This window comes from Myxocyprinus asiaticus, chromosome 3 (genome assembly GCF_019703515.2).
Source record: "Myxocyprinus asiaticus isolate MX2 ecotype Aquarium Trade chromosome 3, UBuf_Myxa_2, whole genome shotgun sequence".
Taxonomy (NCBI): Eukaryota; Metazoa; Chordata; class Actinopteri; order Cypriniformes; family Catostomidae; genus Myxocyprinus; species Myxocyprinus asiaticus.
This window is the reverse complement of record NC_059346.1, coordinates 60,535,696-60,548,835: the sequence shown is the minus strand read 5'-3', so window position 1 is coordinate 60,548,835 and position 13,140 is coordinate 60,535,696. Positions and strand designations below refer to the sequence as shown.

Sequence of the window (13,140 nt, the reverse complement as noted above, 5' to 3'; positions counted from 1 at the left end):
TTTCTATAGCTTGATATTTCTTACATTTTCACAGCTTAGTCCCACTGTCCACATATGAGGACATAGAGTTTTAAGAAAGCTATTTGCTCTAGAAAAAAACAATGTCACTGGCAAACGACTGAATGAAGTTGCGGGGGGGGGTTTCAATGAATTGTAAGTAAATATTCACTTCATTCAGCATTGTTTTTGTTCTCTATCTTCTAAAGCATCCCTTTACTGTTTTACTGTGTGACAAAGCGCTTCAAATGATTCAGCCCGCACGTTAGACAAATTCATTGAAAAGAACCGACTCAAAAGAGTGATTATTTCTTCTTGCATTGGGCATTGCTCTGATTCACGATCCCCGCTTGAGTCTATGGCTGTGTTCACAATGGCATACTATCCATACTACTCTCACTGTTTTTGCCAGACACAGATATAACAGAAACAGTAAGAGTAGTATGGTAGTAAGGCATTTAGTACGTGTCCTTTATGTTCTGTGGTGGGCGCCACAACACGTTATCGGAAAGCACAGGGCGCATTTTGTTCGAAACAGATTGGACACATGTTGAAATTGAAATGGTAGATCTGCGCCCCCGAATCGATGGCGCCCTAGGTGGTCGCCTAATGGGTTGACCGGCCCGGCCCTTAATGGCAGAGAAGTACGTTCTTCATCAAATGCAGTACATACTCTGACAGCACGCAAATCTGAACGCAGCACATGTTATCCCAGCATGATTAGAGAATGTTCCAAAAGTTAAAAAAAAAAAAAAGGTTTATTTCCAGGTTTTCAATGAATAAAAAAAAACTTGATTTTAGACATTTGGACCCCACTGTACTGGCTGGATACTGCATGTACATTTATTACAAAACCATATTTAGCATATTTTGACTTTGACCTAGTTAGCTTTATCTTCATGTTCATCATATATTTTCCTGTACTTTTCTTATAATCAAACTTAACAGACCTGTTGTATTGTCTTTTGTACTCTGAGGGACTCAAACTGGATTGCATTTTTTAAATTTCACATTAGAGTTGGGGTACTCGAGTTTGGACTCGGACTCGAGTCCAAGTCACGAGTCCAATTTTAACGGACTTGGACTTGTCACGGTCTCGGATGTGTTTTTACTTGGACTTGACTCTGGATTTTTTTTCTGAGTCCAGCTGAGTCCATGACATTTGTGATGCAATGAAAAAATAAATAAATAACAAAACAAATTAATGAACACATCTCTGTCTGCATGCAGCTGTATTAGCCCCTGAAGTCGTAGAAGTAGCCAGAGTTGTTGCACTGTTTAAGCAAACACATGCACACACACATACCCACGTCCACAGGCACACTCATTAGTCAGCCAATACACTTGAATGTTACTACAGAGACTACTGTATAACATCGACTACCGAGGTGGCTGGCACGACGAAAACATAAAGACGGGTATGTATCCAATGTAATAGAAACTAAACAAGGCAGTTTCACACGACACGGGACCTTACAACTGGTAAAATTGCATATGGCGTTTGTGCAGCCAAGACGTGGTTAAAAACGGTTTCATCGTGGTTAAAAACTTAAAATCAAGAACTTCATTGAGTCAAGTCACCCACATCATGTCTCTCATAGTTTACTAAAAACAGCATATCGAAATAAAAGTACATAAAAATTGTATTAATCTTGGATATTATGTCTTTTTAGGCGTTGGCCTACTGTATCTACACATGTAGGCTTCTGTAGTCTCTTGTGGTCCACGCAGTGTTGTCAGCTTTACCTGGTCCATAATAACTTGATGAATTAACTGTGTAACTTTTTAAAAAGTCGGGGGAAAAATGCGTAATTGCTAAAGCAGACATCAACTCTAAACAGAAAAACAGCACCTGTTTATTATTGATTGACTATTTTCAAAGAATTGAAGAGCTGTTTAAAATACATTCTTTTACAGCATTTGTCCACCATTCACAACATTCAAACATATTTTGGGCAGTGAAATGTTTTGTTTATAATTTAATTAGGCTATAAAATAAATGTATTATTCGATGACAGAGTTTGTGTATGAAGCTAAACTTCATGTTATGAGATGAATTTAGTTGGTTATGCTGTTTTTATTTTAAAATTTTATTTTTATTTATTTTATTTTTATTGTAAACCACCAGGTAGCCTACATCTCTGACACTTTTGAAGGACAATTCTGTTAAATTTATGACTCAAAATTATTATTCTCCATGATTTTGTGGTTAAAGAAGAGCTCAGTGAAATTTTCTTTGGTTGGTATGTAAAGATTTCAGACTGATTGCAGACCAACGTGGCTGGTCAAGCAAATCAATGATTTGTTTTTGTTTTTTTGATCTTCTGTGGCAGCTGCTGCGAGACGCACAGGGATTGGGATTTAGGTAGCTACATGAGCAGCACGCAGAACTGCCCTGCATTGTGTGGTTTCCCGCAAATTAACTAGAAAATCATGTCTGTGTTAAATGGCCCTAATATTATCAGTGGGATTTTCCAGTGTTTTAGGATGTAGCATTTGCAGTCAAATCTTTTCAGCAAGTGCTAATTACTACTGTATTGACTCATTTGTATGTAATGTATTTTTCCAAATCAGTCGGCAGATAGAGAAAAAAGACTCAGAAATAAATCTCAGTATAGACTATTATTTCTTTAGATAGGGATCATTTTAAATAAAGCTAAATTAAAGTTTTATTTAAATTGAATTGAATTGACAAATTAAAAAAATGAAGTAGAAATAAAAACTAAATTAAAATTAGGAACATAACCTTGGTTGTAATGACTAACGTAGCATTCATTTTCTTTGGTGTATGTTTGAGTGGAGGGAAAAAGCAACAAATAATTGAAATATCAACAGAACGCAATAAGAAGTGTGTTGAAGGACAGTTTAGTCTTCAAACACCTAAAGCATATACTTTCATTCTGAAACCACTTTGAAGTTTGTTCAGCAGGAAAGTAACATATATATATATGAAAGGCAACAGAGGTTTTCTTAGTTGTGAAGTTTAAAATATTGATGTTGAGTTTACGGTTACAATTTTAATTCAGATTCATGAACAGATTTATTTGGACTCGACTCGGGCCTTATATGGACTCGGGCTTGAGTCCAACTCGGCCCCTTTTTGACTCGGACTTGACTTGGACTCGATTGTTTAAAGACTCGGACTCGACTAAGGTGGACTCGAACCCAACACTATTTCACATTTGATGGTGATAAAAATTTTATTTAGGAAATTAAAGTAGTGAATTCAAATCCAAATCACAAAGGAAAATTGTAGTACAGATTAATTCTGTTTCTTTTTCACGATTAAAAAGGAATTAAAATGAGGCAGGGTCGATTAAAGACTGTATAAAATATCAGTTAAAAAACAATCACGCAAATAAAAAATGCTGACTAAATATTTTATACTGACTAACTGAGCTAGGATACATTACTCAGTCTGGATCTTATTCAACTAGAAGTTCTGGATCCTCATTCAACTAAATATTGAACATTTGCCAGCAAGACAATAAGTAGTAGCAGCATGGCAGGTGTGGCCTTTTCAGCACTATCGTTTATGTCAAGCGATGTTCCTCCTCCACCACCTGATAATTAGAAGATAAAAAAGCATAGAATTGAATAAAAGTTGTATGAATTTGTCCTTGTACAAATGTCATTAAAGGAAAAGTTCACCCAAAAATGGTAATTCTCTTATTATTAACTCACTCTTATGCTATCTCGAACTCAACATTATTTCTTCTGCAGAACACATGAATTAAACCCCTCCAGCTGTATGGATTACTTTTATGATGCCTTTATGCCCTTTTTGGAGTTTGAAAGTGTTGGACTCACTGAATGGACAAAAACGCATGATGCATCCTTCAAAATATCTCCGTTTGAGTTCCGCAGAAAAAAGTCATACAAGTTTTAAAATGGCATGAGGGTGAGTAAATGATGAGAGAATTATAATTTTTGGGTGAACTATTGCTTTAAATTGTGAAATAGGCTTTTTATTTGATCTTAAATTTTAAAAATAAAAACTAAAAAAAACTTAATGACCCCATGAAATGACTCGACGAGCGCAGTTTTCTTTGATTGTTGGGTGGGATATATCGAAGGGCTTTAAAAAAAAAATCAAATAACCATTAGTTTACATCAAAACTGTGAACCATGATTTTCCTCCTGCGATTGTTAGTCTAAAGTAAGTCATATTAGGAGGAGACATTCTCATTCTAGAGAGCATTTGATTGGACAAAAAAAAAAATATATATATATATTTTTTTTTTACACCCATTAGTGTAAGATGCGTCATGAATATTTTTGGTCCATTTTACCCCCTCCAAAAAATAAAAAAATAAAAATAAAACAAATATTTGCTAAAAGATTATTTTGTCAGGCTTTTGGAGTTCACTAGCATATAACTGACCTCAAAGGTAACAGACATAGATTAAAAAGCATATATATATATATATATATATATATATATATATATATATATATATATATATATACAATTTTACATTTGATTTCATCGTATCAATACAGGATTCCAGAATTACCCCAGTGTTTGAGGGGTTTTTTTTTATTACATTTTTTTTTTTACTTACTTTGGGTCAGAGTCGATGACTTCACATTTAGCCAAAACACAGTGCGCTGCTGGGCTACAGTGGCCCTAAGGAAGGAGCAGACAAATATTGAAGTGTCTTAACCAGTAGTCACTTCTTTATGGCTGATTTCTTATTTGGAAATCTCATATACTAATATAAAATGGAGAAAAGTATTTGCACACAAATGTAACATTGTTTAGATTGCACAATTTGAATAAACTAGAACTTAAGAGTGACAAACATGACAGTCATACAGTAAGAATGAGAGATTGTTATTGCCCACTCTTACATAAAGTAGACGTTTTTGGCTGTAGCTGGTGGAATCCAGGTATAAATGGTGGAGTTGTCTTTTATGTTGGTGTTGGCATGGGTGATGGCACCTTGCTGGTTTCCTGCACACTAAGAAAGACAAGTCTAATTTAGGTAACATATTTCCCAGTATATGACTGGAATTACCAAATTAATAATGACTGTGGTCGTGTTATATTTAGGGTCCAACGGGGCTAAAGGCCCCCCCGTGGTAAAAGACTCTTGATTTTATTTTCTCCCAAAACACTAAACAGAAACAAAAACTACAACAGTACTTTCCTTAACATCTGTTTGTCACTATACACTGCAAAATATTCCTGATCCATGAGATCACTGCATGCAATCTCTAAAGTTTGATTTTGAGGTAATTTTATCTAACATTTAATCATTTTTAAAATGTTGCAAATGTATGTAGCAAATGAGAATCCCTGAAACTATCACATTTATTTTGAGACAAAATACTTATTTGTCATTTTCAGTTTTGTTCAAGGTGATTAAATCAAACATTTTTAAATAACTGTCCAATAAGTGAAAAGATAGTATTTGGAGTTGAAAGGGCTTTTTACCCCAAATATTATCTTTTCACTTATTGGACAGTTATTTAAAAATGTTGCTGCAGGGGCTAAAGGCCCCCATGAAACACATTGTTTTTTTTTTTTTTTTTTTTCTCCAATTAACATTTTTATTGATTCATAAATATATAACAAAATAAAAAAAATAAAAAAACACAACATATGTACACTGAATCAACATTTAACCCCACCAATACCCCTCCCCAATCACCAAACCCACCCTAACCCCAAACAAACACCTCTATTGTCACAAATAGATACACAAAACAACAGCAACAACAACAACAAAAAAAAAACAATCAAACATAATCATATAATTAAAACAAAACATCTCTCCCCCCAGCCCCTCCCTCGAGAGACTCCCAAAAACACCAAGTAATTACCCCACTTCCTGTCAAAAAACAGATTGGTTTTCTTAAGTGGGGTCAATAGATTTGTTATGAAGAATGTTCAAAGTGGGCCCACACTGATTGATCCAATCACAGTGGAGATTAATATGTTTATAGAATACTTGTAAATGCCAAATGTGACTGAAATGAACAGAAAATGTTTAACCCTTTTTTGAAGTGGTTATTTTGAGTATTATCTTAATTTGTTACTCAAAAAAGCATCTTGCTGTCTTAAAAGTATTTTCTTGAGTTGACAAATTTTGCCCTATAGCTATTGTCCCTATATTTACACAATATCACTTTAATCCCCCTGGGGGATGTTTACGCCTTAAAATAAATAAATAATCAAAACAACCTTCCATTATTATTTATTTTCACACAAAGTTTGTTGCTCCATCAATATTCAATAAAAAGAAATGCATTTTTTTAAATCTTGATACACTTTCTTGTTTACAGAAAGGCACTTACAATGGAAGTGAACGTGGCCAACGTAAAATACCTTTTAGGTAACTAAGTAAATAAGGTATTTTGGTGGAAACTGCAGTCACCATGGTAAATGTTTGTTTTGAGTGCAATATTTTCTAACTTGTTGAAGTTATGATGAGGTTCTGTGTCAGTTAAAGGAATTTTTGGGTTCAATATAAGTTATGGTCAATCAACAGCATTTGTGGCATAATGATTAGAAACCAAAAAAAAAAAAAAAGAAATCAGTCTTGTGCCATGTTATAAAATAAATAAATAATAATAATAAAAAAGCAGAAATCACAGTTCCCACTACAATGGAAGTGAATGGGGCTAGTCCATTAACACTAAAATACACATTGTTACAAGACAAACATTATACACATTACATTATTTTAGTTTGATACAGTCACCTACCAACCTTATCTGTGTATAGTTTTCTCCAACATTACAACTTTGTTGTGATGACAACACAATGCTGGTATAGCCTGATATAGTTTTATCATACTAAAATCATGCATAACATGTATAATGTTAGTGTGCTGGGACTATACTTTTACTGTAACCATGATTTGCCTTTTTTCTTTCTATCTATTTTTTAATATATATATATATATGAGGGACAAGTTGAAAATAGTTTTTGTGCTAATCAACATTTTGCCACAAACCCTGTTGAATGAGCTTAACTTGTATAGAACTTGGAACATTATTTTTTTAATAAGTACAATAGAAGTGTGATAACTGACTCTACACAAAGCCTTACCTCTAAGAACTTTGTGTTGGTTGGAGGTGTTTGCCAGGTTCCTATTGCATTTGAGTCTGATCCAGATCGAGCCTCCAAGAGCACACCACGATAGTCTGGTCCTTTGATTACAACTTACAAACAAACAAACATTTTCTATCAGTGATGCTATCATAACTTTAAACATCTGAAATCAAAAGGCTACTTAATTTATTTGAACACTTTAGTCACACATGAATGTGTATAAATATAATTGCATTATACTGATAACAAAATATCAAGCCAAGCAGCATTCATTTCAAAGAAAGATAGTAAGACATGTTGTACTCTTAACATTTAAAGCCATGTTGTTACATTTCAAATGATAAAATGATAGGCTACAGTTCATAATAAAAACATACAGTATACTGTTAAAAGTTAAACATATTTAGACACTTTGTTGTTGTCAAACTTTAGTGGAACATGGCCATAGTTAATGTGATGAGCTACACCTGTGTGACTTCGAGGAAACTGACTTTTGGGGCCAGTTAGTCTGTGAGAATAGTACATAAATATGTGAGAGAATAGAGAGCAAACAACAATATAGAACAAAATTAAAGGTTTTGTTGCACACTTTTCATTATGGATGCAGTTCTAAATGAGAAATATTCCCCAAATTCCCTGATTACCTAGAATTTCATGGAGAAGATACAGTATATTTTCACAAAATCAAAACAAAACTGTTTTTTCAATATGAAGTTCTGTTTCCTAATACATTTTTCAAGGATGATATGAAGGATGATACATTTATTATGTTTTATATTATTTATAGGATATTTCATAATATAAGACTTCCATGCTATTTCAAGTATGAATCAATTGCAGTTTTTGCCGGGAGACTACTCAGTAACAACAATTCTTGACAGAATATGTAAGTATAATATAATCACAAATTAATTCACAAAAATACTCTTCCGAAACAGTAGTGGCGTCCTACCTGTGACAGGTTTGCCAGTCTGAAAGGTGCTGCTGCTGGGCTGTATGGTGTAAGGAGCAGGGCTTGGCTGTGGTTCAACCCCTCCATGTCTCGGTATCATATCCACACATGCTGAAGTTGGTGCTCCGTTTGGATAGCACATAGCACAGTGTAAAACCTGTAGTAGGACAAACCCTAAAAGCACAGCATCCACCATTCCTGTAATGGGCATCTTTAACAGCTTATTTTCAGTCAGACAATCCAGCACAGAGTCATTTAAACACACAAGATCCCGTGTTGGACAATCGACTTTTGAAAGGCAACATTGCTGAGTCACAGTGGCATGAAAATTGGTTTATTCATGTCAACAGAACGCTGCCACTCCTCTGCATGAAGTATTCACATGGTGTCAGGTGAGATGTTTTTTCATGAAGAAAAAAAAAAAACTCCTTGTTTTAGGGAATCTGCCATTGATCTAAATGGAGGAACAAAGACATCCTTTGTCATGAAGGAAATAAGCACGAAAAATCTCAATTTTCCTCCCTAGGATCATGCTGTTTCACTCTGTTGTAATGGTTGGGTGGTGGCATGTCGAAAAGGATGTTTTAAAAAGCATCTTTGTTAGACAGCCATGTAATGTTATTATGAAATACTTCAATTGCTAAAACTCATGCTCTAATGCTTATTATTCAGAAAATGTACACAGAATTACAGAGGCACCAAAAGTATTTGGAAACTTCATACTTTCACTAAAAATCACCAATTGGTTAAAAGTGTAAGAGCCACCCCAGTGGGCCAAGGAAAGTATCCAGTAGAGTGGTGAAAGTTTCTGGTCGCTTGTCTTTTCTGGCACATTTAGTTGTAGCGACTTAAACTATTTGGTTAAGTTTAGACTGAATCTGACTCCATTAACATTTAGTTTGACTCCAATTGTATAAGAACTCGAACTTGATTAAGATTCCAGTTATTACTGATTAATACTTGAGATTTTAACTTGATTTTATATTTGACTATTATAGTTAATTCTATACTTTAAATCGCACTTATTCATTAAGAATCTGTCGCTTAGGGTCTCGTGCTGGTCGTTTAAACGGATCCCACGTCACAATGTTTTTATTATATTTTATATTATTTTAGTATATTTCATAATATAAGACTTCCATGCTATTTCAAGTATCAATTGCATCAACATTTTTTGCCAGGAGACAACAATTTTTGACAGAATATGCAAGTATAATTTAATCACAAATTAATTCATGAAAATACTCTTTTACCAAGCTGAGACGGAAAGACTCAAATACAATGTATACAAATCTTTTTAATTCAACAATTTAAAAACAAGACAAAATCAATATTAAATTCATAAAGAAAATTGGCATCACACAGAAAACACTTACAGTAAATGGGTGCTGCCTACAGCTGTGAAAAGTTCTTGTTACACTAAGCTTACTGGCTGTATTTATTATAGTAGAAATTCCTCCAATAATTCTACAGAAAAGAGAAAGAAAAGAAACAAAGCGGTAGGTAACAGGGTTGGTGGTCCTCCAACACCAAACACACACCATCAAAAAAACAAAACAAAAAAAAACACAGAAGAAATTTGAACACCCCACAGCACTATTAATGTGTTCTAAAACTCATCCAAATAGGCACCAGTCTTCAATACCAGTGACTAACCACACCACGTAAAAGTAGCCTGCTGAAGGACTGTGAAGCACATCACCTGCACCCCCAACACCGTGCCACACTAGGAAAGAGAAATACAGAAAAAAAAAAACAGTTAGTTAATGGAATGAACACACCTCCAATAATCTCTGCATGGTCTCATAAATCAGCCACGAAACAAAGAAAAGTGATCTCTCAAAAAAAAAATAAAATAAGGTATTTATCTAGACTGTAAAGTAAACAGCAACCAAACTAAATAAGACAAACTTAACCAATTATAACAACAAAACTTTTTTCCACAGCATTCAGATGAAGAGAACACGGTATCAGACGTAAAAAAAGACATTCAAACGAAGCAATATACAGGTGCATCTCAATAAATTAGAATGTCATGGAAAAGTTCATTTATTTCAGTAATTCAACTCAAATTGTGAAACTCGTGTATTAAATAAATTCAATGCACACAGACTGAAGTAGTTTAAGTCTTTGGTTCTTTTAATTGTGATGATTTTGGCTCACATTTAACAAAAACCCACCAATTCACTATCTCAAAAAATTAGAATACATCATAAGACCAATAAAAAAAACATTTTTAGTGAATTGTTGGCCTTCTGGAAAGTATGTTCATTTACTGTATATGTACTCAATACTTGGTAAGGGCTCCTTTTGCTTTAATTACTGCCTCAATTCGGCGTGGCATGGAGGTGATCAGTTTGTGGCACTGCTGAGGTGGTATGGAAGCCCAGGTTTCTTTGACAGTGGCCTTCAGCTCATCTGCATTTTTTGGTCTCTTGTTTCTCATTTTCCTCTTGACAATACCCCATAGATTCTCTATGGGGTTTAGGTCTGGTGAGTTTGCTGGCCAGTCAAGCACACCAACACCATGGTCATTTAACCAACTTTTGGTGCTTTTGGCAGTCTGGGCAGGTGCCAAATCCTGCTGGAAAATGAAATCAGCATCTTTAAAAAGCTGGTCAGCAGAAGGAAGCCTGAAGTGCTCCAAAATTTCTTGGTAAACAGGTGCAGTGACTTTGGTTTTCAAAAAACACAATGGACCAACACCAGCAGATGACATTGCACCCCAAATCATCAGACTGTGGAAACTTAACACTGGGCTTCAAGCAACTTGGGCTATGAGCTTCTCCACCCTTCCTCCAGACTCTAGGACCTTGGTTTCCAAATGAAATACAAAACTTGCTCTCATCTGAAAAGAGGACTTTGGAACACTGGGCAACAGTCCAGTTCTTCTTCTCCTTAGCCCAGGTAAGACACCTCTGATGTTGTCTGTGGTTCAGGAGTGGCTTGACAAGAGGAATACGACAACTGTAGCCAAATTCCTTGACACGTCTGTGAGTGGTGGCTCTTGATGCCTTGACCCCAGCCTCAGTCCATTCCTTGTGAAGTTCACCCAAATTCTTGAATCGAATTTGCTTGACAATCATAAGGCTGCGGTTCTCTCGGTTGGTTGTGCATCTTTTTCTTCCACACTTTTTCCTTCCACTCAACTTTCTGTTAACATGCTTGGATACAGCACTCTGTGAACAGCCAGCTTCTTTGGCAATGAATGTTTGTGGCTTACCCTCCTTATGAAGGGTGTCAATGATTGTCTTCTGGACAACTGTCAGATCAGCAGTCTTCCCCATGATTGTGTAGCCTAGTGAACCAAACTGAGAGACCATTTTGAAGGCTCAGGAAACCTTTGCAGGTGTTTTGAGTTGATTAGCTGATTGGCATGTCACCATATTCTAATTTTTTGAGATAGTGAATTGGTGGGTTTTTGTTAAATGTGAGCCAAAATCATCACAATTAAAAGAACCAAAGACTTAAACTACTTCAGTCTGTGTGCATTGAATTTATTTAATACACGAGTTTCACAATTTGAGTTGAATTACTGAAATAAATGAACTTTTCCACGACATTCTAATTTACTGAGATGCACCTGTATATATACGAGTATTTGCAGTATTGGCAGGTCCAATACAATCAAACAAACAAAACAAAAGAAGAAAGACAAAATATTAACCTGTGGCAGACAAGCCTCTTGTTCATCAGAATGGAGGAAGCAGGAATCGGGTTATCAACCAAAAATACTTTTAATAAACAAAACACAACATAAAACTGCTTTTCAGCATAATCAAAACACATGTCGAGACACACACAGACACACAGCTCCATGTGTCTCTCTCTCTCTCTAACTGGCGTCTCCGGCTCCTCCTCATCTCTCTCTCGTTGATTGGGGCAACTCAGTGCCAGGCGTCCATCATCACGGCCCGGCCACGCACTCCTACTTGTCACAGAACAGCAGTGGCACAACTCCTAAACAAAATACCCACAAAACACAGTCATGCCACAGCTTTATTAATACCAACCAGTAGCGGTTCTAGCTTGTATGGCACCCTGGGCAAAACCCACTTTATCATGCCCCCATAGTTGTTGACCGGGGGGATTGTAAATGAGATGGATGGTGGAGTTCAGGGTGCCCACTTGTCTGTGTGGGCACCTCGTGCCACCACCGGCAAGATGCCGCCCTGGGCAGCTGCCCATGTCGCCCATGCCTAAATCCACCACAGATACCAACATTATCAAAATACAGATAAAAACATAAAAAACAGATATCACCTTCCAGTCATACCTCTCCTTTCTGTGTGAAGTGGAAATCTGGCAATCTCATGCTCTATCAAAGGCCACTTGCAATACATTCTGGTGTTCTTGAACCCACTCACAGACAACCCCACCCTCCGATTCACGAATGCGGCCAAGGAGAAAGTCAACCGGCAACTATGGCTCATGCCAAAATGTCAAAGAGTGAGTGGATAGTATAATTATAACTAGATAGGTACATTTCCTGAAGAAAATGTATGTGATGCTTGCCGTGGCAAAATTTGTCACCACGATGTCCCAGCAACTGCCCAAAGTTGAAAGGGGCCACCTCTATGACAGTAGGATATTCTGGTGCAGAGATATTGGTGTTGTTCAATGGTTGCTAAGGTAACCCCATCTGGTTGCTAGGCAGTTGCCGAGGTGATACTTAACATGGCTTCTTGCCATCCTGAGTGAAATAAGTCAATCCGGATGTCTCTACGATGTTCAGTTGCAGAGATATGTGATTTGTTACTTGGTTACTAGGGTAAGCCCATCTGGTTGCTAGGCAGTTACCAGGGTGATGCTTATCAAGGCTACTTCCCATTCTGAGTGAAATATGTCAACCCGGAAGTGTCTACGATGTTCTGGTGCAGAGATATGTGATTTGTTACTTGGTTGCTAGGGTAACCCCATGTGGTTGCTAGGCAGTTACCAGAGTGATACTTAATGAGGCTCCTTGCTCTCCTGAGTGAAATAAGTCAACCCGGAATTGTCTACAATATTCTGGTGCAGAGATATGTGTTTTGTTATGTGTTTTGTTATTGATATTGGTAGGGTAAGCCCATGTGGTTGCTAGGAAGTTACCAAGGTGATATTTAACATGGCTCCTTGCTATCCTGAG

The 13,140-nt window shown here is 36.2% G+C and overlaps 1 protein-coding gene across 1 annotated transcript; it reads right to left on the bottom strand.

Annotated features, from left to right (window-relative positions):
• Positions 1 to 3,080: 3,080 nt before the first annotated feature.
• On the bottom strand, positions 3,081 to 8,309 carry LOC127426404 (putative defense protein 3). The gene is made up of 5 exons (XM_051673190.1): positions 8,013 to 8,309; positions 7,058 to 7,170; positions 4,852 to 4,961; positions 4,563 to 4,627; positions 3,081 to 3,560 (listed from the first exon to the last, which is right to left on the bottom strand). The coding sequence occupies exons 1-5, from the start codon at positions 8,221 to 8,223 to the stop codon at positions 3,448 to 3,450; spliced, it is 612 nt and encodes a 203-aa protein (XP_051529150.1). The 5' UTR covers positions 8,224 to 8,309; the 3' UTR covers positions 3,081 to 3,447.
• Positions 8,310 to 13,140: the final 4,831 nt, after the last annotated feature.